The 27,069-nt window shown below is 43.0% G+C and overlaps 1 protein-coding gene across 1 annotated transcript; it reads right to left on the bottom strand.

Moving 5' to 3' along the window:
- Window positions 1-9,272: 9,272 nt before the first annotated feature.
- LOC118480976 lies at window positions 9,273-26,766 on the bottom strand. Its single transcript, XM_035976011.1, has 3 exons — window positions 25,926-26,766; window positions 24,284-25,787; window positions 9,273-9,276 (listed from the first exon to the last, which is right to left on the bottom strand). The coding sequence occupies exons 1-3, from the start codon at window positions 26,764-26,766 to the stop codon at window positions 9,273-9,275; spliced, it is 2,349 nt and encodes a 782-aa protein (XP_035831904.1).
- Window positions 26,767-27,069: the final 303 nt, after the last annotated feature.

Genomic DNA, 27,069 nt, shown 5'->3' with positions numbered 1-27,069 from the left:
GTTATAAATGTGCACTTATAATATGAGGCTTGAGTCCTTAACCGGTAATAGACAAATTGGTGATATAACTAGTAAAAAAGGTGAGCTACCTATGGTAAGGGTCTGAATAAAAGGATCTAGAAACTAGTTAGGGTTTTCTTAAAATTGAGTAGCATAGATAGTAAATCACTCAATTCGTGAATCTATGTTTCTAAACAAAAATAGAATCCCTAAGTCATAAAGGATGGTAACTAAAACTTGCTTCACAAGATTAAGTCTTGGTGTGTGTCTATAACATTGATTCTACAGTTCTGTGAGATTAACCCTAGTAAGCCTCTAATCCATTTTAGCACTTCACAAGCTATTTGAACTAATTAGTAAAATAGTCTTCAAAACCAATTAAAACCAATAGTCATTCAAGTCAAGATGAGTCAAAGGTTAGCTTTCTAATCCGATTTCTCTAAAACCACAATTTGTGTCTACTCGTAATCATTAGTTTCTTTACAAATCACTCTTACATCGGTTAGATATTCACAGATGATTAAGTATTAGGAGCTGCTATGTCTTTACGATCGATACTTGGTTCTTACCACTACTATATTACGTATATGATAGGTACACTTGCATATTATTTGTGTTATTTGGTTTTAGGTAAATTCCATTTTCATAAATTTAAAACTTGTGTAATTATATATTTTATATGTACCATTTGCATGCATCAAAAGGCTTGGAATGCGTCTATCTCAGAACTGGATCTCTTCCTGGTTGATCACCGCCCTCATGCTCATCTTCAGCCACGTGGTGGTAAGCATCACCAAAGGATGGAATTCATTTCATCGCCATATCTAGCTTTTGATAGTAGAGAAGTCATTATCGAGTCCAAGAAGGAACTCGTACAACCCCTTCTATCCCTTGATTCGGCCATCTTCTTACTTACACCAAACGTACACTCGGCACAAGAACACCTAGGTGTTTCGAAAACCGAGCCAATCTCATCCCATAATGCCCTTAGTCTTGTATATTGAGTCGAGATCGAGCCACCATCCTGGCTAGTCGTGGTGAACAATTGTTTCAACTCATATGCCCTATGGGCACTTTTTTGACAAAAAAATCACGCAGATCATTCCAGATTCCTTCAGAGGTATTAGGCGTATTTCACACTAATCCTAATTTCCTTCTTCATGGTTGTAGTAATCCGTCATTTGGTCAGTGCATCACATCATATCCATGCCATGTGATATTTATCAGTATTTTGTTGTTTCTTCAAGGTTCCATCGACAAAGACCATCTTGTTCTTAGCACACAAGAAATTCTCCATTTATTGATATTAGAGCATAATGTGTATGTAGCAGTTTTGGCAAGTGTTTTAGATCATTGTATAGTTTTGTTTGTGGTTTTATGTGTTTGTGCAGGCAGAGTTTGACTTTTCAAATAGGTTAAATGATTAACACAATTGTTTGTTAATGTTCAATCGAATGGCAACAAGCGAATGGTACATTCGCTTAAACAAATGCTACATTCGTTTGGTCTGTCGATTAGGTAACGTCTATAAATAGGTTTGTCATTCGTTTGATCTAGATTTCTTGCCATTTTTCTGATCTTTTGAGCGTCAAAGTGTAACCAAACTCTGCCAAGTTTTAAATAGAAATTCCCGAAAGTTTATTTACCTTCTGTGCATTAATATCATGACAATAACATTGGATTCCGCACTTTGTGATTGTTAATAAGTAGAATCATTACGTTTTATCAAAGGTCAAAATCCGATATGGGCATACACTTGAGCCGAATGAAGATAATTGTTGTCGTTTAGTGCATCGTTCTCATGCATCTGTTTGGGATAGTTTGAAGGGTGAAGATAATAAGGAGACTTATGATCGAAAGATTCTCCATTATTCTACAAAGATCCATGAGACTCATTATCGCTAGCCATAGAAGAAAGAAAGCAGACAACAATCTATGGGTTGATTGTTTTCATTTTTTTTTGAACGGCGGTGTATTCGGGCTTAGTGACATGCCTCTTCATAGCCCAAGTATATATCTATACCCCAGACAGAATTACAACTGTCCATTGTTAGTTTGACGCTCGAGGATAGCGCCAAATCATTCAAGAAGGAAACTAAACTGGCTTTGTAAAACCCACTGACTTGTTTGCTGTCAACAAGATTTAAATTCAGGTCTCTCCTTAAGGAGAAACTGAGAGTGCCACTAGACCATATGTCCTTTCAGGGTTTCATTATCTTTTATAGAATGGACAATGGACCAATTGAGGCAAAAAGTTTTATTTTTGTCTTTAATTATTATGGGTGATGGGATTTGGTTAGAAATTGTATTCTCTCTTTTAAGTTTGGGTTACTGGATTTTATCACCCCCCTCCCAACTATCGACCTTTGGCCGTTGTAACCCCCAACTAACACTTTGACGTCCGGCACCTCCAACTTAACATTCAGTTTGTGCCGGCACCACTCTGTTAACAGACTACTAACTCTGTTAGTTTTTGATCCAACGTGTCACCGCTTTACCTACCTGGACATCATTACGTGGCGATTACATCAGATTCATATAACGTATAATATCTAAATGCAATAAACCCTAATTTCACAAGCAAGTCTTTTGTACTTATTCTGTCTGCAACTCGACGGAGCCCATATCGCCGGCCACCTTTGAAAGTCGTATAATCATTCGCAATTCGTAAGTCCTTTTAAACTCTTCTGGTTCCTATTTGTTCAGTGAGTGAAAGCCCTAAATTTAATTTGTATATCAGCATCTGTACTTGATCGATTGTGAGTAATAGGAATTAGGGTTTTTGTATGAAGCTGATTTGGGGATAGATGAATGATGCGAGTTGATAGTGGCGGTGGTGACAAGGGGTGAAATGGTGGTGGTTTGCGGCTGAGTTGATGGTGGCGGTGATGAGAAGGGGTGAAATGGTGGCGGTTTGCGGCTGCGTTCATGGTGGCGGTGGTGAGAAGGGGGGAAGAGGTGGTGGCTGGGTTGATGGTGGCGGTGGTGAGAGTTATATTCCTAAAGTTCTTGGCGCTACTCGTTATTCAGATTATACATTTGAACAATTTTGACTTTGTAGTTTGAAGTTTTTTATTATTAATAGTTTTGAATCAGATAAAAAAATAACAATGCACATCTGAAAATAAAAAAAAATACACATCAGCATGTTACCTCGTCAAAAACAGGCCATGTTAGCATGCCACGTTGGATAAAATGGTCACGTTAGCAAAAAGAACTAACCGAGTTAGTGGCTGGTTAACGACAGGGTGACACAACACACAAAGTGTAAAATTGAAGGTGCCGGACGTCAAAGTGTTAGTTAGGGGTGGCAACAGCCAAAGATCAATAGTTAGTGGTGATAAAATCCAATAACGCTTTAAGTTTTACGTCAAAAGAAAAAAAAATATTCCACGTAACGAGTGGTTACCGACAAACAAAAGTTTTAAATGACAAGGTTACGTCATGATAAGTTGAATATTCTGCAAATGAATTACTTACATGTAATTATTTTTGAAACAATAATTTACATACTCATTTTACTTTATAGTATTTTTTTAACAGCAAAGAGACTCATATGTAAACCCACCCTGTTGGGGATTATGTACAATGTCGACTCCTCGATCGTCATGAGACTGTGCCTGTTGATGCGCGGGAACCGGATGGAATCCGTAAACCCTCGCCCTCCATCAAGTTCGAACCCGGGATTAAAGTCCTGATTCGTCCCTTCACCCAAATGTCCCTTGAAAAAGCTTAAGTGAGAATCGAACCTACGTCTCCACTAGAGAGAACAGACCAATTTACTACTAGACCAAGTTCTAAGCGCTTTACTTTATAGTACTTGATCTTTAAATTTCATTTCTTACACTTTAGTTATTGTCAAAGTTAGTTTGTCTCGACATATCGTTAAATGGTTTGAGGCTAATAGATCCTCTCAACCGTTTTGCCACTAATATTAATACTGAGTTGACATTGTTAAAGATGTCTCTCACCCGCGTGTCACTAGTATAAATATTGATTGTTAATATCATTTATTTCTTATCATACCGAAGGATATCACTGATATATTTCTAAAATTCATTATTTCTAATTTTAGTATTTTGCATTCACACACTAAGCGTTATGCTCATGCATACTTTTGTGTTTTCTTCAACGTCATGTTACTAAAGATATCCGGCTACAAGAAGTTGTTAGAGAATTTAATAATATCAAGTCTTCGCAACCAACACTAATTCATTAAATATTCGTGTCAAATATTCTCGTTTAACCATTAATAAATTTATGTTTGTGATCTGATTAAACCGGCCGGCACTAAGGCACCTCATTTCCATCCGTGTTGGGCCATATTAATCAGTTGAATCACTAAATGATCCGGATTTTAAAACATTAAATAACATATAATATATCTTTTTATGTTTTAAACACTGGTCCGGTTTTTAAAACATTAAATAACATATAATATATCTTTTTAGGTTTTGTTGAAACAATGGTTAACACAAGGATAACCAAGAGGGTCGTTTCATTTATGGGGTTCAACCTCTTCTCTCGCTCGTACCAAAGGCCTGAGATCTGCAAAACAGTAAACACCGTTAGTCTCGTTAAGAGGGGAAAGGGGGTTTTCCCTCTTAACCAGGCTCCGGCGTGAGAATAAGTACTGCTCTGAGATGAATAAAACAGTGTGTGTATAGAGTGAGTAAAGAGAGCCAAGATCCTGAACCTGAATGATGAAGGGTCCTATTTATAGCCGGAGGGTGAAGAAGGAGGAAGCAGCTGTGCCAGCTGTGGGTGCGCGCCAGCTGTCCGACCAAGGGGAATATCCTCTTGGTCTGCTCTGTCGCGAAGGGTGTAGTGGTACACGTGGCGTCCTTGTATTCGCTTGTGCTGGATACCTCGTACTGGTCGTGTCAGCCCTGCTCCCTGGATTGCCGCAGGCCTATGTGGCATTCTGTCAATGGTGACACGTGTTGTCCTTTATGTTGGGCAAAGCATCTTTGGTGCCAGCTGTGAACCGCCTAGGTGTCTTCTGGAAGCTTCTAGAAGGTTCTGGTGACATGGATGCCTTGTGTGCACAAAAAGTGGTGTGGTCCCTGCCATGTAGGCAGGTAATTGGGACCATACCTCTTCAAGTCCCCCCAGTCCAGTGTGCCTTCTAGTTGAGTTGATCGTCTAGGAGGGATTCTGGACTTATGAGAGTTGTGATTTCTATGCATCGCGTTGAAGTTGGTGAATATAAAGTGAGCCAAGTGGACGCGTGCCGTGTGGTTATTGGCCTTCTGAAAATATGAGCCAAATGGACGCATGCCGCATGAGTTTTAACTCTTTTGAAAAAGTGAGCCAAATGGACGCATGCCGCATGGGTTTTGGCTCTTTGAAAACAATGAGCCAAATGGACGCATGCCGCATGGGTTTTGACTCTCTTGAAAAAGTGAGCCAAATGGACGCATGCCGCATGGGTTTTGGCTCTTTGAAAATACTGAGCCAAATGGACGCATGCCGCATGGGTTTTGACTCTCTTGAAAAAGTGATCCAAATGGACGCATGCCGCATGGGTTTTGGCTCTTTGAAAATAATGAGCCAAATGGACGCATGCCGCATGGGTTTTGGCTCTTTGAAAATAATGAGCCAAATGGACGCATGTCGCATGGGTTTTGGCTCTCTTGTGCTTTCTTCTGTTGGAAGTTTGGTGGTTATGGGGAAGTGTTTGGTGTGACCGTCTGACGTCCCTGTCTTTTCGGAGGCGAACAGTTGCTTTTGCAGTGACTTTCTGTCACATCAGCAGACCCTGTCGCCCATGCTTCCCGGAAAACGAGCCGACGTCTTCTCTCTCCCGTGACGTGTCAGTCATCTATTGGGCGCTTTTTCTGTTCCCTGACGTTCCACTACCCATCGCATTAAATGCGATGGGTATAAATATGGGGCGGTTATCTCTTTCTTCCCTCACTTTCGAATTCTAAGTGCGATTTCTCTCTATCTTCTTCTCGTTTGTTCTATCTTTCACATTTTCAAATCATCTTCTTCTTGACTTTTATCATGGCTGATAAGAATCCAACTCAGAAGAAAAGGAAGCACAGAGGTAGGGCTCCTCCTGGTCCAGACCAGGCTGTGATTAACTGGAAGGAGGAGGAATTCCAGATGCTTGTGAGGGGGCATAACTTTCGTCCTGAGTGGGGGGCTCGATACCCTCCTTCTGGATCTACTGCATTGGATGCCCCTCCTGGTTTTATCACGTTGTACGCTGCTTTTTTCCGGGAAGGTAATTTTAGGTTGCCGATTACGAAGTTCACTGCTGATGTTTTGAGGGGTTATGGGCTCCATATTTCTCAGATAAATGCGATTGGGCTCCCTCGGATTACCCATTTCGAATTTGTCTGTAGGTCGTACCGTGTTGAGCCTACGTTTGAGATGTTCAACGCTTTCTACAGCGTTTCGTATTCCAGCGGGTTCTACTATTTTCAGGCTAGGATGGGGGTTGCTCAGGTGTGTTCGGTGCCGATAAAGGGCATTCATGATTGGAAACAAAAGTTTTTTTACATTCGCCGTGGTGTGATTCCGACGGATATGCCATATAGGCAGGTGGGTCAAGGGGTCCCTAAAGTGGATGTGTTACCAGATTATGCTGCTCAAGAATGGTATGGGAAGATAACTGCTAAGCCGACTGCGATTTCTCAACTGGATGAGATGGCTTTGGTTGGTGCAGGGATGAGTTTACTGTGGGTGCCCAAACATCCGCTGGGTCAGCCTGCGTATAGCCATAAAGGCAAATGTATTGTTCTTTCGTGTCTTACCCTTTGGTTATTTCCCTCTATGTTTACTATGTGTCCTTATTTTATTGCCATTTTGCAGTTGGTTACAGTTTGTTGAATGCCTTGGACCCTAAATCCGCGGGTGCCATGGTTGAGGCTATCCAGGCTGATGGGAATCCAACGTGGTTGGAACAGATACGGGACCGTTTCCTGCATCCTACTGACGCTAGTTTGAGTAGATACGCGAATGAAGTTCTTGGTGAGGATGATTGGGATGACTTTGTTGACTCCGGTCGAGAGGAAGTCGTTATCCTTTCTAGTGGAAGTTCTGACCGGGATGTTGAAGATCTAATATCTCATTCCGCGCGTGCAGGTACCGCGCCTGGTGGTGTTGCTGAGCCGGTACATGAATTTGTTGAGGATGATGATGATGCGGAAGCCTCTGTTGATCCGTCTTCCCAGTTGGAGACGAGAAAGAAGGCACAGACTGATAGGTCTGGAAGGAGGGAAGAGAAGAAAGAAAGCGGAGCTGCTGGATCTTCTCGTAAGCAACCTTCTACTCTTCCATATCTAGATTATGTGGTAGTGTCTGATACATTGTCTGGCCTAGGCCCTGGGGAGGTGCGTCAGGGGTCAGATCCTGATGATAAAGCCACTTTGACTGAGCATATGAAGAAGAAAGCTCTTGATGATCATAAGCGTCATCTTGATGAACAAGCTGCTGCCCTGCTTGCGGCCAAGAGGGCCAAGCTTCAAAAGGACGCCCCCCAGCCCCTTCTGAATCTGAAGTTGATTTGGGTGTGTTTAGTGGGGGTCGAGGGAATTTGTTGGAGGAGATATTTGCTGCCTCTGCTCCCCGCCCTGGTAACTTAGTTTCCGTGTATGTTTCTGGTATCTTTTCTTTGGTTCCTTTTATTAATTGTAGTTTTATGGCAGCAACCAAGACTAGCAAGAAGCCGCGGCCGGTGGATATTTCTCAGATTACTCCACCTACTTCTCCTCCTTCGAGGACTGTTGGGTTGACTCCTCCTCGAGATGGTGCTGATGCCACTGTGAGGGGCGGTGAAGGGTTTTTTGAGGGTATTTTTGAGGGAGGTGACGCTGCTGGAGGTGATGTTGGTGGTGGCCACGGTGCCGGAGGTGATGTTGGTGGTGATGTTGGTGGTGGCCACGGTGCCGGAGGTGATGTTGCTGGAGTCGATAAGGGTAAAGGTGTTGAAGTGGAGATGGAGTCTAGTGAGACTACTCCGCAACAAACCATTTACACAAAGCGTCCGCCTGGTGGGGGTGGGGCTACTTCTGGCACCGTGCGGGACTCGCACTTTGAACGTGTTCCTGATGATTCATGGGGTAATCCGGCTTGCGACGATATGCCTCATGTCCCTCGTTGGAGCCTTACTCAGGGTTCTCGCATGACTGACTTGCAGAATTGTCAGGAGTTTTTCTCTTTGTCCCTTCCTCCTGCCGAGAGGATGTTTCAGAAAAACCGCAGCCGCTTTGCCCTTATAGATGATCATGTTACGGCTGGGGTTAACTTCTTTGCCACTTCTCAGGAGATTCTTCGCGAATGGCGATCTATGGGAGAAGAAACTATGGCGTTTGAAGAGGCTAAGAAGGCGTTTTCTGAAGAGAAAGAAAAATTTAACGCAGAGCAAAAAGGTTTGCAATGGCGGGTTACTGAGGCTGAGCGGAAGCTCGAAGAGCAGAAGCAGTTGAATGAGCAAAAACAAAAGGATTGGGAATCCGCATGTGCTCGTACGAATACGGAGATGCAGTCGCAGCGTGATGCTATTGTGCGGCTGTCTGGTGAGAAAACGGCCCTTGCTGAAGAGGCTCATCAGGCGCGTCTTGCTGCGGAGAAGAAGGAGAAAGAGTATGTTGCGCGGATCGATAAGCTGGAGCTTCTTGTGCAGGAGAAGGCTTCGGAATGTGAGGCTGCTCAGCGTCTTCTTGATGAGAAGACGGCTGAGTGCCGTGCGTCTGAGCTACTTGCTGAGGAAGCCTCAGCTGATAGTAGGTGGTTGCTATCCCGTGGCGTTCCATTGGTAATGTTCTTTGCTTGCTCTGTTGTTGTCTTCTTTTTTATTTTTACTTTTGTGTATTTATTTCTGCTATCTTGCTCGACCTTGTTTTTCGTGCAGCTTGCTGATCGTATCTTGCATTCTCCTGAGCTTGCCCGCTACATGTTTGAGTTGGGTGGGGCAGGCTATAATAGTGGCCGCAAGAATGGGTATGCTGAAGGCAGGTGTGCTGCTGTGAACAATGAGAAGGATTACCACTTTGAGTTGTTTAAAGAGGATTGTGAGGGTGCTTATGCTGCTAAGCGCCGAGAATTTTCGATGCTGGATTTTGCTGTTGTTCGAGCCGCTGGTAAGTTGGCTCATAAAGCGAATGGGGTGGCTTTGTTGAAAAAAGCCTTAGGAGAAGAAGGCGATGATGCTGCTGGAGGTGCTGGCTCCAGCCATACTTAATAGGTTGCTTCCGGCCTGCGTGCCGTGTATGGCCCTGAATGGGTTTGTAATGATTGTTTTTGAGACAATTTGAAATTTCTTACCTGTGGTGTTATGTGTTTGACAGATATGGTGTTACTTTGATTATGGTTATGCAAATTTTGAAATCGTCATAATATGTGCATGTTTAATTACTTTGATTAGGTGTCACGAATGAATGATGGCGCTGACAGGTGATGTTGTGTTACTACAACGTTTTTTTATTCTGTCGTTTAGGTATGCGCGCTTGCATGTGACGTACGAAGTGATCGAGTTGCAGGTTATTGTGTGAGCTCAGCTGGGATCACAGCCTTGGGAGCATTACAATGTTTAGTTGCCTTGCTATCGATATTTTCGTGTTTGTGTGGGCACGAAGTTATGTTTTTTGGCGTTTTGTAGGCTTTGGTTGTGTTTCTGACCCGGCTGTTCACTTGGTTGTGACGAGCCTTGGAGGTCTACAACGTTTCCTATGGTCGAGCCATTGATGTTTTCGTGTACGCCCGAAGTAATAAATGCAGTTGTGACAAAAAATTTGCATGAAATAAAGGTAGCCAAACACTTCTTGTATTAAGTAAATGTGTCGGCGATTCGCCCTATACGATTACATGTTTATATGTAGCATTTTCGTAACTGTTGGGCATTCCAGGTTCGTGGAACCTCTTTGTCGTTCATGGTGCGTAGCTTGTATGCTCCCTTGTCGAGGACCTCATCAATGATGTATGGGCCTTCCCATTTGGGAGCCAGTTTCCCTGGTTTTTCTGCGTTGGACGCTTCAGTGTCCCTTAAGACATAATCGCCTGGGTTGAAGGTGCAGATCCGGACTCGGGAGTTGTAATACTTTTCAAGCTTTGATTTGTACTTGGCTTCATTGATTGCAGCCATCTCCCTTCGTTCTTCTAGGAGGTCCAGGTCGATCCTCCTTTCTTCTTCGTTATTGATCAGATTCATGGAGAGCATTCTTGGAGATGGAAGCCCGATTTCTGCTGGGATCACAGCTTCGGACCCATAGACCAAGCTGAAGGGTGTTTCTCCATTGCTTGTTTTGGGCATTGTTCTATGGGCCCATAATATGCTTGGTAGCTCATCGACCCACCCTCGTCTTTTTTCACCGAGCCTTGCTTTGATGCCATCGACGATGCTCTTGTTGACCGCTTCAACTTGACCATTCCCTTGCGGATGTGCGACAGACGAGAAGGTGTAACACCTCGAATTTTTGTGTCCAATAATGTGTTAACACGTGTCATTTGTTTACACGTGGCATCTATAATAAATAAAGGACTAATTTTGACAAACCATGAAAGTATATAAATTCGAGGGTTATAAATGTCAACAAGGGTAAATATACTGTATAGTATCCCTAAATAATGCTTAAACCTTCAATCGAATAAATTATAGATCGTACAAAAATAAAACGCGGAAGAAAGTGAGAGATTACAAACTACAGGGGTTAACTGTGTCAACATGTTTAATAATACCTCTGAGTGACCCTTTAACGTTCCAAAGACTTTGTAACGGTATTATACCCTCACTAAAATAATATATATGAATTTCGCGAAGTTTCGATATGAAGCGAGAAAGTTACGATCGAATTCGTAGAAGAAGGGTTAAAAGCGTCAACAGTGAAAGTTAAGGCTTTCCAATATAATTAATAAATAAACCGGGGACTTAATAATGCGGGTAAATAACACGAGGCCCCTATCGGTAAATAACCGAGGGCCAAACCGCAAAGTTACCCCTTCAAAATCGAAAGGTCAGGTAAATCATTACGAAAGATTTCGTTATTAATGGCCCGATTCTGTAATCATTATAAAAGATTTGAAAAATTCAGAAAATATAACCTCACGCGACCCGTGTAAGGTTTAGACATAAGTCGAGGCGGGCCGCGAGCCTCCTCACTAAATCGCCTGATTTCTTAACCTTTAGGCGACCCGCATTAGAAAGCATGGGAACTCCCATGCGGGCCGCGTAAAGTGCCCAGATGCAGAATGGTTGTAACTACTTGGCTTTTGGAGCTTTTGAACGATCAAACAACCATTAATTGAGCATGGGTGCCCCCTACACGACCCATACCACTTAGGGACACCTGCCCATGATCCATGATCAATTGTAGCTTGTTGTGTAATGATCTTGAAGGCTCTTAAGCACTATAAATAAGCTACATTGGCTCATATCATTCACAACATCAAAACACACAACTACTGATCATTCTAAGTGCTCCCAAGCATTCTCTTCTGCTCCATATTCAAGTTCTAACTTCTGTAAGTTACCTTGATCATCCATAGTTCAGTTTATGCTTAGTTTTTAGCTAAAAACCAAACCGTCGTAACTACGGTTTGACTTTACGATAAATCAGTAATGGTTCAGTCTTATGACGAATCAAAAGTGGTTATGAGTTGGTAATTATGTGGGTATTAAACCTCTAAAATGGTTCCCCCTGATCACCACTCTAACTATGTCAAATGTCGAGTCAAACGTGCGGTTAAAAAGTCAACAGAAAGCTATTTTAGCAATTTATGCATAATCTGCAATGTATATGTTATGGAACCTGTTTTGACAATCATAAAACATGATAATAAGTATATAAACTTGTTTGCGCTCGTTTGAATCGATCATTTACTATATAGAACCGGTTCGGAGCCGAAAGTCGCATAAGTTTGACTTTTGCTTTGACTTCAGTTCTGACCCGTTTTAGTGAGGTATAAATATACCTTAGGACTCTCTTAGGACCAGGTCACATGTTGGTATACGCCTCTGTGGTCGGTTCATGAGTTATCCGAGTCTTTTACGTATTTCCGTCATTCGCCTAAAAGTTGACCGTAACGGCCTTCTAAAATTAAAACGAGTATTTCGGACACGTGAACGGACCAAAACCTTGCTTGATAAATTATAAGCATGTCCCTAAAGTTTCACGTCAATCCGAGGCCTAGAATGAGAGTTATGCTAAAAGGCGCACTTTTAAGAAAGTTTTGTAATTAACGGCGCAATTAGCATAACGCCCATCTAACCCAAGTTTTCGTCACTAAAACTTTTACCCACTGTGGTAAAATAATATTTTGGGAATTTTAAAGATTTTTAATAATTTTTACCTTGCTCATAACCTGCGGTTATGGCTACGAATCGGTAAATACCGAATATGCCCTTTTTGGCCAAAACGGGAGTTCTACAAGGTCTTTTGACCCGATTCCAATTGCCACTGGTTTTAAATAATAAATAAAGTATTTTAAGCTTTATAAGCTGTTCGGGAAACTCAGATTTCCTGTAGAACTCGAAAATCCCTTTTAAAGTCTTTAAAATGACCGAAAAGCCCTACGGGGCATAATATTAACTTAAACTCGTTACGGGCATTACGGAAGGTATCCTACTGATACCAAAATACTCTTAAGGCATATTGACTTAGGAAATAAGCGTAGGACACTTATGGTTAACCGTTTCGCCTATTTGCGCACACGGTACGGCCCATGGAACTAGTTTTCGTGCAATAGCCGATATGGGTCAAATTATATTATTTGAACCCCAAAACCCAGAGTATGAACTATAAACCCATATAAAACGAGTCACTGAACTTGTTGGGTCCAAATCATACTCCATTCTCGGTTTTCGCCTTTTCGTGCGAATTAACCATATCTATATAAATCGGAACCAACCGGTCTAGGCTACGGCCAATATAACGACCTGTTAGGATTCTAAGAGGTTAATTAAAACCTTCGTTCCAGATTAGGAGCCCCAGTAAAAAGCTATCGGTGACTTGATCTAAATTAAGGATTAATACTTGCAAAGGTAAATACTTTAACTTATTTCCCCTATATGGGCTTGGGTTACGGTATATTAATACCGCTTGATTGAGCATTATATAATTCCATCGCTGAGGTGGTTAATTGATTAAATATGATCAGCTCATTTAAACAGTTTTGTTGCTTATAAGCCTTTGGGGGGTTTAATGACCGTTGTCCCGGATATCCTCGGCATCATTTTACGAAATGGCCACGACCATCGACATCCCGGTGTAGGCGTACACCCGGTATAAAGTGTCGACATTAAAACTAAAAGACGTAGCCGTTGGTTCTCATACTACGGTTTTACGCAAACGTGGTGTGTCTATAAATCTTTAACCCGGCACGACCCGGGCTACTGAACGCATAAAAGAACATGTAAAACGTTCACAAGATCATTATGAATTTTCCCAAGTTATAAAAGAGTTTGTGCCTTGTGCATTCAAATCAATTTTAATAAACATTTTCAAATGTGTCAGTTGAATGTATTTACCAGTGTAAACTGACGAATTTTCCCCAAAAAGATTAAGTGCAGGTACCTAAACGTAATTGGCTGGTATTAGCTCCCTAGCGTCGGATAAGCCTCGCAAGCTTGATTGCAGTATCTAATGGAACAATACTTTATCTGTATTTACGATCCACTGTGGATATTCAACTTCTGTAATACATTTTGATATTACAATCAGAGGTTGAAATTATATATTTAAATTATGCTTCCGCTGTGCATTATATAATTGTGTGGTTTGACTATATTGTTGCCAACATCGTCACGGTAATCCCCCACCGGGCCCACCGGTGAGACACGTGGAAATCGGGGTGTGACAGGTTGGTATCAGAGCCAACATTGAGTGAATTAAACACTACCCTATTGTGTTTAATCTCAGTGACACAATTGCACACACTTGAGTCTAGACCATAACTTAGGACAAATTCGGATTATTACTCCTTTTTGTCTTTATTTTCGATTTGATTTTTAATAAGTTTTGGAGCAGGGAAAATGCCACCTGTTATATTCCGAGGAAGAGGAAGGGGACGTAGAGGCCGAGGAGAAATCGTGACACATCACGATCAAGAAGCTGGACCATCTGGTACAAGACATCCTTCGATGACAAGGAGCGATGAGCCACAACGACGAAGAGATCTTTACGAACCAGCGAGGCATTCCACTTCACACAGCTCGACGCCATCCTACCGGCACTCCTTTGGGCCAGATTCAGAAAATAATCCCAATAACCCACAACCTTCCTTTATACCTCTACAACGTTCGGTATCGCACCGAAATTACGACGACCCTACTCCGTACTACGTAGCTCAGTTTAATCCGGCTGACTACATACAGGAACCTTCAGGTTTTGTTCCACTAGGGCCACAAGACCATTTTTCTGAAGATCCCATGGAGGAAGATGAGGATCCAACTGAACCAGCTCGTGGTACGCCCACGCATCCGATAGAAGTATCTGATGGATCTTCATATCATGGTCCACAATATCAAGGCCCAGACAGCTTTATGGCCTTGTTTGACCGACATGAGTGGTACAACACACCATCTCATCAGACACCGCAACCGAGGCATCCACAGGATCCTTCTGAGGATTCACGCTTTGAGGCAGTTACGCCACCACCTCCGCCACCGGCACAACCAGTAATACCTGATCCGCCGAGGCGTAGGAGGACCAATGCTCGTATGTCTACACGAGGAGGAGGGGGTAACCACTTCAGCACTCCTCGACATTCTAGTAGTAGCCACTATCCGCCACTACATGAAGAAGGACCTTCAAGTCCTATACAGGAGGCGAACTCCGCACCAGCTGCACGAAATTCGCCACCATTTGGGTATGACCAACCCATACCAGCTTACACGGGTCCAACGGCTTACAACCCGTTCGAACCGTCACAAGCACAATACAACTACGGCTATGAGCGCGACCCATATGTGGTGTCGGCTAGATATAATGCGCGCTGCCCTGACGGAGCACATGGAAACATGGGACCACCGGACTACTCAGCTCATGGGTATCCAATACCTCCCAGACCTCCAGTTCCGCATCAAACGCCACAACCACGTTTCTCTCCTCCTGAACAGGAAGAAATACTCCATCGACTAGATCGTGTGGAGAGAGAGTTCGAGGAAGAGAAGAAAAGCCACCGAGGATTTCTCAAAGGCTTGGCGAATCTACTAAAGGGCAAAAAGAAGAAACGTGACCATTAGCCCTTAATAGTTGTACGAATGTAATTTCTACTTTAGAATAAGTCCCTGTGTGGACAATTTATCGTATTTCAGTCCCTACGTGGACTTATCTGTAGTCCTTGCATGGACACCTATCTTATATTAGTCCCTGCGTGGACTTGTCACTTATTTTAAAACCTCTATGGGGGTATGTATTATTTGAAAGACCCGTTTAGGGCAATATGTAATTGTATTCGAAATTTCGGAATGTATGTTATGAGTTTTGTTTTAATATATATAAAAATAAATCAAAACCATTCCTTTTACATTGATCTGCCTAAATAAAGAATCTTAAGGGGGTGAAACCTAGCTTGGGGTCTTTTAAGATCAGTCAAGATGGTACGACCTAGCTGAAAAGATTCTGATTTCCCTGTTAACCTCTGTACGCATGTTAACATTCATGGCAGATGTGATTCGTTATAATCACGCACGTCATTCTTATACAATAATCCTTTGAGGATTTCAAAACCCAACTAAATGATATATAGATCGTGGGTTAAATCACCAATAAAGGTGATCAATATTATAGAAACATCCATTAGTGGTGCAGTGCCTACGGGCCAGAATTAATAAAACATCCATTAGTGATGCAGTGCCTACAGGCCAGAATTAATAAAACATCCATTAGTGATGTAGTGCCTACGGGCCAATATTATCAAAAACATCCATTAGTGATGTAGTGCCTACGGGCCAACCATATTAAGACATCCATTAGAGGTGTAGTGCCTATGGGCCATAATAATTGTCTTATAAGACAAAAGGCAGTAGTAGTCTATGACTCTCTGTCAGAAAGAGATAAAAGAACTACGGTTCAACTCTCTATGCCTTTGATTCTCTGGAATCTCGGCTAATATTATAAAACATCATCGTGATTAGGCTTTATGCCGCCCATACTATTTATATAGTTAAAATAGGATATATTCAAATCCTAATATTTAATGAAATAAAAAGTTAACCAAATATGGTCTCTGTACCATGGATGACAAATTGTCATAAAAGACAATCATATAATAATCTCCTAAATTAAAATTTTGTTATCTTCTGTAACAGATTCAAGTTACAATGGCGGATCCCAATGGAGAGAACAGCCACACGAATGAAGATGACTATGACAATGCGTCAGTACATTTGACAGGCGCACAACTGAAGGCTCTGATCAACAATGCTGTCCAGGCAGCGATTGATCGTCAAAATACTGAGTCTCAAGGCAGAACTGTGTCAAAACCACCCTCTAAACCAAAGACACACTCCAAACCACCCTCTGAACCCAAGAAAGATGACGACAAGCACTCGTCTACTGAGCACAGCGTTCACCGCGATAGAGAATATACTGATGCGTCCAGTGCTAAGGGTTGCACCTACAAATACTTTGTATCATGCAAGCCCCGTGAATTTACAGGGGAGAAGGGTGCGGTTGATTGTATCACCTGGCTGGACGAGATGGACACGATTGTGGACATCAGCGGGTGCGCTGAGAGGGACGTGGTTAAGTTTGTGTCCCAGTCATTCAAGGGCGAGGCCCTGGCGTGGTGGAGAGCTCTGGTGCAGGCTTCAGGTAAGTCTGCCTTGTACAAAATGTCATGGGGGGAGTTTATTACCCTCATAAAAGAAAACTACTGCCCTCAGCACGAGGTTGAGAAGATTGAGGCTGATTTCGTCTCACTAGTGATGACAAACCTGGATTGTCAAGCTTATCTGACAAGCTTTAACACTATGTCACGCCTGGTGCCATATCTTGTGACACCAGAACCACGAAGAATTGCCCGATTCATTGGGGGCTTAGAACCGGCGATTAAGGCCAGTGTAAAGGCCTCTAGGCCAACGACCTTCAGGTCAGTTACTGACCTCTCCTTGTCTCTTACACTTGATGCTGTCCGTCTGAGGGCACAAAGGAGCAAGGAGGCTGAAAAGCGAAAGTGTGAGGATGATACCTCACGAAAGTCTGGTAAAAAGCACCGTGGAAACGGTGAGGGCAAAAGAGGGTCGGAGGCAAAGAAGGAGGGGCAAGCTGATGGAAGACCTCACTGCAAGGTCTGCAAGAAACCTCACTCCGGGAAGTGTAGGTTTGCGTCTGGTTCGCAGTCGCAACAAAAGACTCCATCCTGTGGGCTGTGCAAGTCCAAGGATCATAAGACGGTGGAGTGCAAAAAGATAAAGGACGCAACCTGCTTTAATTGTAACGAAAAGGGGCACATAAAGAGTAATTGCCCGAAGTATGCCAAGAAGGCGGAAGAAACGAAGAAATCAAATGCGAGAGTTTTCCGCTTGGATGCAAAGGAAGCGGTCAAGGACGACAATGTGCTTACAGGTACTTTTCTCGTAAATAATATATTTGCAAGAGTACTATTCGATTCTGGCGCTGACAAGTCCTTTGTAGACCAGAAATTTTGCCAACTATTAAATATGCCAATCAAAACCCTTGACGTGAAATACGAAGTAGAGTTGGCAGACGGCACGATAGAAACCGTCTCTACCGTTCTAGAAGGATGTGAAATATCCATTAGGAACCATTCTTTTCCTTTATCTCTACTTCCTTTCAAACTTGCGGGTTTTGACATCGTGCTAGGCATGGACTGGTTATCCCGTAATCAGGCCCAAATCATTTGCGGCAAAAGGCAAATAGTTTTAAAGACTCCGAGTGGTGAATCTCTTACCATTCGAGGTGATACGCATTACGGATTGCCCGAAGACGTATCTATGCTGAAAGCTTCAAGGTGTTTGAACAGAGGCTGTGTAATTTACATGGCTCAGGTGATAATTGAAGAACCAAAGCCGAAGATCGAGGATCTTCCAGTCATTTCTGAATACCCCGAGGTTTTTCCTGAAGAACTACCTGGTTTGCCACCAGATAGACAAGTGGAGTTCAGAATTGACATCATTCCTGGAGCAGCTCCGATAGCAAGAGCACCTTACAGATTAGCTCCAACGGAAATGAAAGAACAGAGGACCCAGTTGGATGAACTGCTGGCGAAAGGTTTTATCAGACCTAGTTCATCCCCCTGGGGAGCTCCTGTCCTATTTGTAAAGAAGAAGGACGGATCGATGCGGTTGTGCATCGACTATAGAGAACTGAATAAAGTTACCATAAAGAATAGATATCCTTTACCAAGGATCGATGACCTATTCGATCAGCTGCAAGGAGCAAGCTACTTCTCCAAGGTCGACTTAAGGTCGGGTTATCATCAACTAAGGGTCAGGGATGAAGATGTACACAAGACTGCATTTAGGACTCGCTATGGTCATTACGAGTTCCTAGTGATGCCTTTTGGGCTCACAAATGCACCGGCTGCGTTCATGGACCTCATGAATCGCGTGTGCAAGCCGTATTTAGATAAATTCGTCATAGTCTTCATAGACGATATCCTGATCTATTCTAAAAGCCAAGATGACCACGAGAAGCACCTCCGTTGCATTCTCGAATTACTACAGCGTGAGAAACTCTACGCCAAATTCTCGAAATGTGAATTCTGGCTACGAGAAGTTCAGTTTTTAGGACACGTTGTGAGTGAGCGTGGTATCCAAGTGGATCCCGCTAAGGTAGAGGCAGTCATGAACTGGCAAGAGCCAAAGACGCCTACCGAGATTCGTAGTTTCCTGGGATTAGCAGGATACTACCGGAGATTTATTGAAAATTTTTCGAGGATTGCTGCGCCCTTGACTTCTTTGACCAAGAAGAAAGAAAAGTACATCTGGGGCCCAAAGCAGCAAGAGTCCTTTGAAATACTGAAGCAGAAGCTAAGCAACGCACCTGTGTTGACATTACCAGAAGGTACAGATGAATTCGTAGTTTACTGCGATGCATCACACACGGGCATGGGGTGTGTGCTTATGCAGAAGGGCAAGGTGATTGCCTATGCTTCAAGGCAATTAAAGGTGCATGAAAAGAATTACACCACCCATGATTTGGAGTTGGGTGCCGTTGTATTTGCACTTAAGTTGTGGAGGCACTACCTTTATGGTATCAAATTTGTGATTTATTCTGATCACAAAAGTCTCCAGCATCTGTTCAACCAGAAGGAGTTGAACATGAGACAGCGCCGTTGGATGGAAACCCTGAATGATTATGACTGTGAAATCAGGTACCATCCCGGCAAGGCGAATGTAGTCGCCGATGCCTTGAGCAGAAAGGAAAGGGTAAAACCCATTCGAATCAATGCCAAGAGCATTGAAGTTAAAAATAATTTGATTGAAAGGATTTTGGCTGCACAGCGAGAGGCTATGTTGGAAGCTAATTATCCTAATGAAAAGCTGGGAGTAACTGAGGAGCAGTTGACTCTTAGCAAGGATGGAATTCTTAGGCTGAATGGACGTATATGGGTTCCGATTTATGGGGGACTACGAGATGTTGTTCTCCAGGAAGCCCATAGTTCCAAATACTCAGTCCATCCTGGTGCTGATAAAATGTACCAAGACTTAAAGGCAAATTATTGGTGGATAGGCTTGAAAAAGTCTGTAGCCGCCCATGTAGCAAAGTGCTTGACTTGTGCTCAAGTCAAAGCCGAGCACCAAAAGCCGTCTGGCTTGCTACAACAGCCTGAACTTCCCGAGTGGAAGTGGGAATGCGTAACTATGGACTTCATAACCAAGTTACCCAAAACCAGGAAAGGAAACGATACAATATGGGTCATAGTGGATAGGCTGACTAAGTCAGCTCATTTTCTACCCATCAAGGAGACGTATAGCTCCGATATGTTAGCCCAACTATATGTTGATAAGATTGTAGCCTTACACGGCATACCTGTGTCTATTATCTCCGACAGGGATACTAGATACACATCTCACTTCTGGAAAAGTTTCCAGCAATCTTTGGGCACGCGTTTAAATTTTAGTACGGCTTACCATCCACAGACGGACGGTCAAAGTGAGCGTACTATCCAAACACTAGAAGACATGCTTCGTGCATGTGCGATCGATTTAGGTGGTAACTGGGATAAAAACCTACCCCTGATCGAATTCTCCTACAATAATAGCTACCACACCAGCATAAAGGCTGCGCCTTTTGAGGCATTATATGGTAGGAAATGTAGATCGCCTGTTTGTTGGGCGGAAGTAGGAGAGGTCCAATTGTCGGGACCAGAGATTGTTTTCCAGACAACGGACAAGATTGTCCAGATCCGGGAACGTCTCAAGGCTGCCCGCGATAGGCAGAAGAGCTACGCTGATCCAAAGCGTAAGGATTTTCACTTCGAAGTGGGTGAAAAGGTATTACTTAAGGTGTCACCCTGGAAGGGGGTGGTGCGTTTCGGCAAGAAGGGCAAGCTGAGTCCGAGATACATAGGGCCTTTTGAGGTCATTGAACGAGTCGGATCAGTTGCCTATAAACTGAACTTGCCTGAAGAGCTCAATGGAATTCACAATGTGTTCCACATCTGCAATCTCAAGAAATGCTTCGCCGACGAATCGTTGGTGATTCCACACACAGATGTGCATATAGATGAGAGCTTAAAGTTCATAGAAAAACCCTTGTCGATTGAAGATCGACAGGTGAAGAAGCTTCGCAGAAAGCACGTACCGATTGTAAAAGTCAAATGGGATGCTCGTAGAGGTCCTGAATATACGTGGGAAGTCGAAGCTACAATGAAAGAAAAATACCCCTACTTATTTGAGTAAATCTCGGGTCGAGATTTATTTTAAGGGGGTGAGGATGTAACACCTCGAATTTTTGTGTCCAATAATGTGTTAACACGTGTCATTTGTTTACACGTGGCATCTATAATAAATAAAGGACTAATTTTGACAAACCATGAAAGTATATAAATTCGAGGGTTATAAATGTCAACAAGGGTAAATATACTGTATAGTATCCCTAAATAATGCTTAAACCTTCAATCGAATAAATTATAGATCGTACAAAAATAAAACGCGGAAGAAAGTGAGAGATTACAAACTACAGGGGTTAACTGTGTCAACATGTTTAATAATACCTCTGAGTGACCCTTTAACGTTCCAAAGACTTTGTAACGGTATTATACCCTCACTAAAATAATATATATGAATTTCGCGAAGTTTCGATATGAAGCGAGAAAGTTACGATCGAATTCGTAGAAGAAGGGTTAAAAGCGTCAACAGTGAAAGTTAAGGCTTTCCAATATAATTAATAAATAAACCGGGGACTTAATAATGCGGGTAAATAACACGAGGCCCCTATCGGTAAATAACCGAGGGCCAAACCGCAAAGTTACCCCTTCAAAATCGAAAGGTCAGGTAAATCATTACGAAAGATTTCGTTATTAATGGCCCGATTCTGTAATCATTATAAAAGATTTGAAAAATTCAGAAAATATAACCTCACGCGACCCGCGTAAGGTTTAGACATAAGTCGAGGCGGGCCGCGAGCCTCCTCACTAAATCGCCTGATTTCTTAACCTTTAGGCGACCCGCATTAGAAAGCATGGGAACTCCCATGCGGGCCGCGTAAAGTGCCCAGATGCAGAATGGTTGTAACTACTTGGCTTTTGGAGCTTTTGAACGATCAAACAACCATTAATTGAGCATGGGTGCCCCCTACACGACCCATACCACTTAGGGACACCTGCCCATGATCCATGATCAATTGTAGCTTGTTGTGTAATGATCTTGAAGGCTCTTAAGCACTATAAATAAGCTACATTGGCTCATATCATTCACAACATCAAAACACACAACTACTGATCATTCTAAGTGCTCCCAAGCATTCTCTTCTGCTCCATATTCAAGTTCTAACTTCTGTAAGTTACCTTGATCATCCATAGTTCAGTTTATGCTTAGTTTTTAGCTAAAAACCAAACCGTCGTAACTACGGTTTGACTTTACGATAAATCAGTAATGGTTCAGTCTTATGACGAATCAAAAGTGGTTATGAGTTGGTAATTATGTGGGTATTAAACCTCTAAAATGGTTCCCCCTGATCACCACTCTAACTATGTCAAATGTCGAGTCAAACGTGCGGTTAAAAAGTCAACAGAAAGCTATTTTAGCAATTTATGCATAATCTGCAATGTATATGTTATGGAACCTGTTTTGACAATCATAAAACATGATAATAAGTATATAAACTTGTTTGCGCTCGTTTGAATCGATCATTTACTATATAGAACCGGTTCGGAGCCGAAAGTCGCATAAGTTTGACTTTTGCTTTGACTTCAGTTCTGACCCGTTTTAGTGAGGTATAAATATACCTTAGGACTCTCTTAGGACCAGGTCACATGTTGGTATACGCCTCTGTGGTCGGTTCATGAGTTATCCGAGTCTTTTACGTATTTCCGTCATTCGCCTAAAAGTTGACCGTAACGGCCTTCTAAAATTAAAATGAGTATTTCGGACACGTGAACGGACCAAAACCTTGCTTGATAAATTATAAGCACGTCCCTAAAGTTTCACGTCAATCCGAGGCCTAGAATGAGAGTTATGCTAAAAGGCGCACTTTTAAGAAAGTTTTGTAATTAACGGCGCAATTAGCATAACGCCCATCTAACCCAAGTTTTCATCACTAAAACTTTTACCCACTGTGGTAAAATAATATTTTGGGAATTTTAAAGATTTTTAATAATTTTTACCTTGCTCATAACCTGCGGTTATGGCTACGGTTCGGTAAATACCGAATATGCCCTTTTTGGCCAAAACGGGAGTTCTACAAGGTCTTTTGACCCGATTCCAATTGCCACTGGTTTTAAATAATAAATAAAGTATTTTAAGCTTTATAAGCTGTTCGGGAAACTCAGATTTCCTGTAGAACTCGAAAATCCCTTTTAAAGTCTTTAAAATGACCGAAAAGCCCTACGGGGCATAATATTAACTTAAACTCGTTACGGGCATTACGGAAGGTATCCTACTGATACCAAAATACTCTTAAGGCATATTGACTTAGGAAATAAGCGTAGGACACTTATGGTTAACCGTTTCGCCTATTTGCGCACACGGTACGGCCCATGGAACTAGTTTTCGTGCAATAGCCGATATGGGTCAAATTATATTATTTGAACCCCAAAACCCAGAGTATGAACTATAAACCCATATAAAACGAGTCACTGAACTTGTTGGGTCCAAATCATACTCCATTCTCGGTTTTCGCCTTTTCGTGCGAATTAACCATATCTATATAAATCGGAACCAACCGGTCTAGGCTACGGCCAATATAACGACCTGTTAGGATTCTAAGAGGTTAATTAAAACCTTTGTTCCAGATTAGGAGCCCCAGTAAAAAGCTATCGGTGACTTGATCTAAATTAAGGATTAATACTTGCAAAGGTAAATACTTTAACTTATTTCCCCTATATGGGCTTGGGTTACGGTATATTAATACCGCTTGATTGAGCATTATATAATTCCATCGCTGAGGTGGTTAATTGATTAAATATGATCGGCTCATTTAAACAGTTTTGTTGCTTATAAGCCTTTGGGGGGTTTAATGACCGTTGTCCCGGATATCCTCGGCATCATTTTACGAAATGGCCACGACCATCGACATCCCGGTGTAGGCGTACACCCGGTATAAAGTGTCGACATTAAAACTAAAAGACGTAGCCGTTGGTTCTCATACTACGGTTTTACGCAAACGTGGTGTGTCTATAAATCTTTAACCCGGCACGACCCGGGCTACTGAACGCATAAAAGAACATGTAAAACGTTCACAAGATCATTATGAATTTTCCCAAGTTATAAAAGAGTTTGTGCCTTGTGCATTCAAATCAATTTTAATAAACATTTTCAAATGTGTCAGTTGAATGTATTTACCAGTGTAAACTGACGTATTTTCCCCAAAAAGATTAAGTGCAGGTACCTAAACGTAATTGGCTGGTATTAGCTCCCTAGCGTCGGGATAAGCCTCGCAAGCTTGATTGCAGTATCTAATGGAACAATACTTTATCTGTATTTACGATCCACTGTGGATATTCAACTTCTGTAATACATTTTGATATTACAATCAGAGGTTGAAATTATATATTTAAATTATGCTTCCGCTGTGCATTATATAATTGTGTGGTTTGACTATATTGTTGCCAACATCGTCACGGTAATCCCCCACCGGGCCCACCGGTGAGACACGTGGAAATCGGGGTGTGACAGAAGGTATGTTCGATGTTTAGTTCCTTGAACCATCGTTCGAGATCATCTGCTGCAAAGTTTGTATCATTGTCGGTGATGATTCGGAGTGGCAGGCCGAAACGGCATATGATTTGTTCCCAGATGAATCGTTTAACGACTGCCGATGTGGTTGACGCAAGTGCTTTTGCTTCCACCCACTTGGTGAAGTAATCGACCGCGACGATGATGAACTTGACTGCCCCCGGAGCTTCTGGGAAAGGGCCCACCATGTCTATGCCCCATTGCTGAAAGGGCCATGCGGTTGTTACTGGCACCAACTCGTTTTTTGGACGCATGGTTTTTGGTGCATGCCGTTGGCAGCCGCTGCACTTTCTTAATTCCTTCACGGCATCGAGGTGCATTCCGGGCCAGTAGTAACCGGCGTTCATTACTTTTGCCACTACCATGCGCGGCCCGGCGTGGATGCCGCAGATGCCTTCATGTACTTCCCGGATCAGATAATTTGCGTCGTCGGCGTCAACACATCTTAGCAGCGGGCCGAGATATGACTTTCGGTACAGTATCCCGTCTGCCATCTGGTAATGTTCTGATTTATACTGGATTTTCCGCGCCTCAGCTTTATTTTCTGGAAGTATCCCGGACTGTAAGTACATGATTATGGGTGTCATCCAGGACGTGGTTCCTGTTTGGATGACGCTGACTTCTCTTAGTGGAACAGACGGGTTGCTTAAAACTTCTATGCGTACGTCTTTGGCTAGGTGCTGGAAACTTGTCGACGCAAGCTCGCTTAAGGCGTCTGCCGGCTTGTTTTCACTGCGGTTTATGTGGTGCACCTTGTAAGAATAGAAGGTTTGCAGCAACGTCCTTGCTTGGTTGAGATAGAGTGCCATTATGTCGCCCTTGGCTTCGTATTGACCATTGATTTGGCCTGCAACTAACATGGAGTCCACATGTGCCTCAATGTGTCGGACTCCTATTTTGATTGCCAAACGCAAGCCGGCCAGAAAGGCTTCGTACTCTGCCTCGTTATTTGTGCTCTTGAAGTCTAGGCGTATGGCGTAAGTGAACTCGTGTTTGTCAGGGCTTACTAGCCGTAGCCCCGCGCCTGCCCCATCTTCGTTGGATGCACCGTCTGTATACAACAGCCATGGCTCTTCGGTTTGTTTTTTCTCCGCTTTCTCCATTGCCTTACACTCTCTGTCTTTGTCGTCCGGGACTTCCGTCATGAAGTCTGCCAAAACTTGGCCTTTGATCGACGGTCGTGGTCTGAAGACTACGTTGTGTCCCCCTAGCTCTATCGCCCATTTGGCCAACCTTCCTGATATTTCCGGCCTTGCTAGGATATTCCCAATATTGTAATTTGTTAACACGTGGATGACGTGATTGGCGAAATATCTGCGCAGCCTTCTTGACGCGTGAATCAATGCAAGGACAAGCTTTTCCATGATTGCGTATCTGGTTTCTGGGTCGGTTAAGGTTATGGACACGTAATACACAGGTGTTTGGACACCCTGTCGATCGACCAGCAATACGGCTCCGACGGCCTTGTCGGAAGCTGAGAGGTACAAGACCAAAGGCTCTCCTTTGTTTGGTGCGGTTAGAGTTGGCAGCTTGATGAGACAGTCTTTCATCTCGCGGAACGCATTCTTTGCTTCCGGAGTCCATTGGAATTGGTTTTTCTTCACGCAGTTGCGTAAGGTCTTGATGAATGGGAAGGATTTTGCTGCGTGGTTGGCTAGGAATCGATTGAGTGCTGCCAATCGTCCTGCGAGCTTTTGCATGTCTTTGACGTTTGCTGGTGAAGGCATCCTCTCTATGGCCTGGACCTTTTCTGGGTTCACCTTAAAACCATCTTTAGTGACTATGAAGCCCAAAAACTTTCCTTCCTCCATTCCGAATGAGCACTTTGCTGGATTCAGTTTGATGCTCACGCTGCGCAGCGTGTTGAAGGTTTTCTGAATATTTGCCAGCATCGCGCTCTCCTCCTTGCTCATGATTACCAGATCATCCATGTATACCTCTATGTATTTACCGATGGCGTCACTGAATGTTTCGTTCATCAACCGTTGATACGTAGCACCTGCATTCTTTAAGCCGAACGGCATCTTGGTGTAGCAATATAGCCCCGTTGGCGTGCGGAATGCGGTTTTATCCTCGTCTTGAACAGCCATCTGGACCTGGTGGTATCCTTTGTAGCAATCCAGAAAACATTTCCACCGAAACGTTGCCAAAGAATCTATTTTCTCGTCTATGTCTGGCAAAGCGTAGCAGTCACGGGGACATGCTTTGTTCAGATCCTTGTAGTCGACACACATTCTCCAACTACCATTCGGTTTCTTTACCATTACTGGGCTTGCTACCCACGTTTGGTACCGGACTTCCCTGATGATTCCTGCGTTTAGCAGTTCTAACACTTGTTCTTTCATTGCATCGTGTTTGATGTCTCCCAGATGTCGTTTAGCATGCACTACTGGCTTTGCATCCTCTGAGACATTTAGCCGGTGTTCCGCTATATGCCGTGGAACACCAACCATATCAGCCGGTGTCCAGGCGAACACGTCCATGTTGTCATGCAGTAATTTCTTTAGCGCCGCACGCGTTAGATCAGACATTGCGGGTCCCAGAGTGACTGTTTGTTCTGGGTACGCGCTATTCAATACCCATCTTTCTGCCTCTTTGCGCGGTGCGGGCTTGCTTGCTTTTGCCGGCCTGATTTCATCTGTTGCTAGCACTTCCTTGCTTGCGTATATCAACGCAATGCCTGTTTCGGTTGGAAAGCCTATGGCAGAATGTGGTGCGGAACAGATCATGCTGAAATCTCCTTGGGATTCTCGTCC

The sequence above is a fragment of the Helianthus annuus genome, chromosome 8 (assembly GCF_002127325.2).
Source record: "Helianthus annuus cultivar XRQ/B chromosome 8, HanXRQr2.0-SUNRISE, whole genome shotgun sequence".
Classification (NCBI taxonomy): domain Eukaryota; kingdom Viridiplantae; phylum Streptophyta; class Magnoliopsida; order Asterales; family Asteraceae; genus Helianthus; species Helianthus annuus.
The sequence above is the reverse complement of the archived record's forward strand: the minus strand, read 5'-3'. Positions and strand labels throughout refer to the sequence as shown.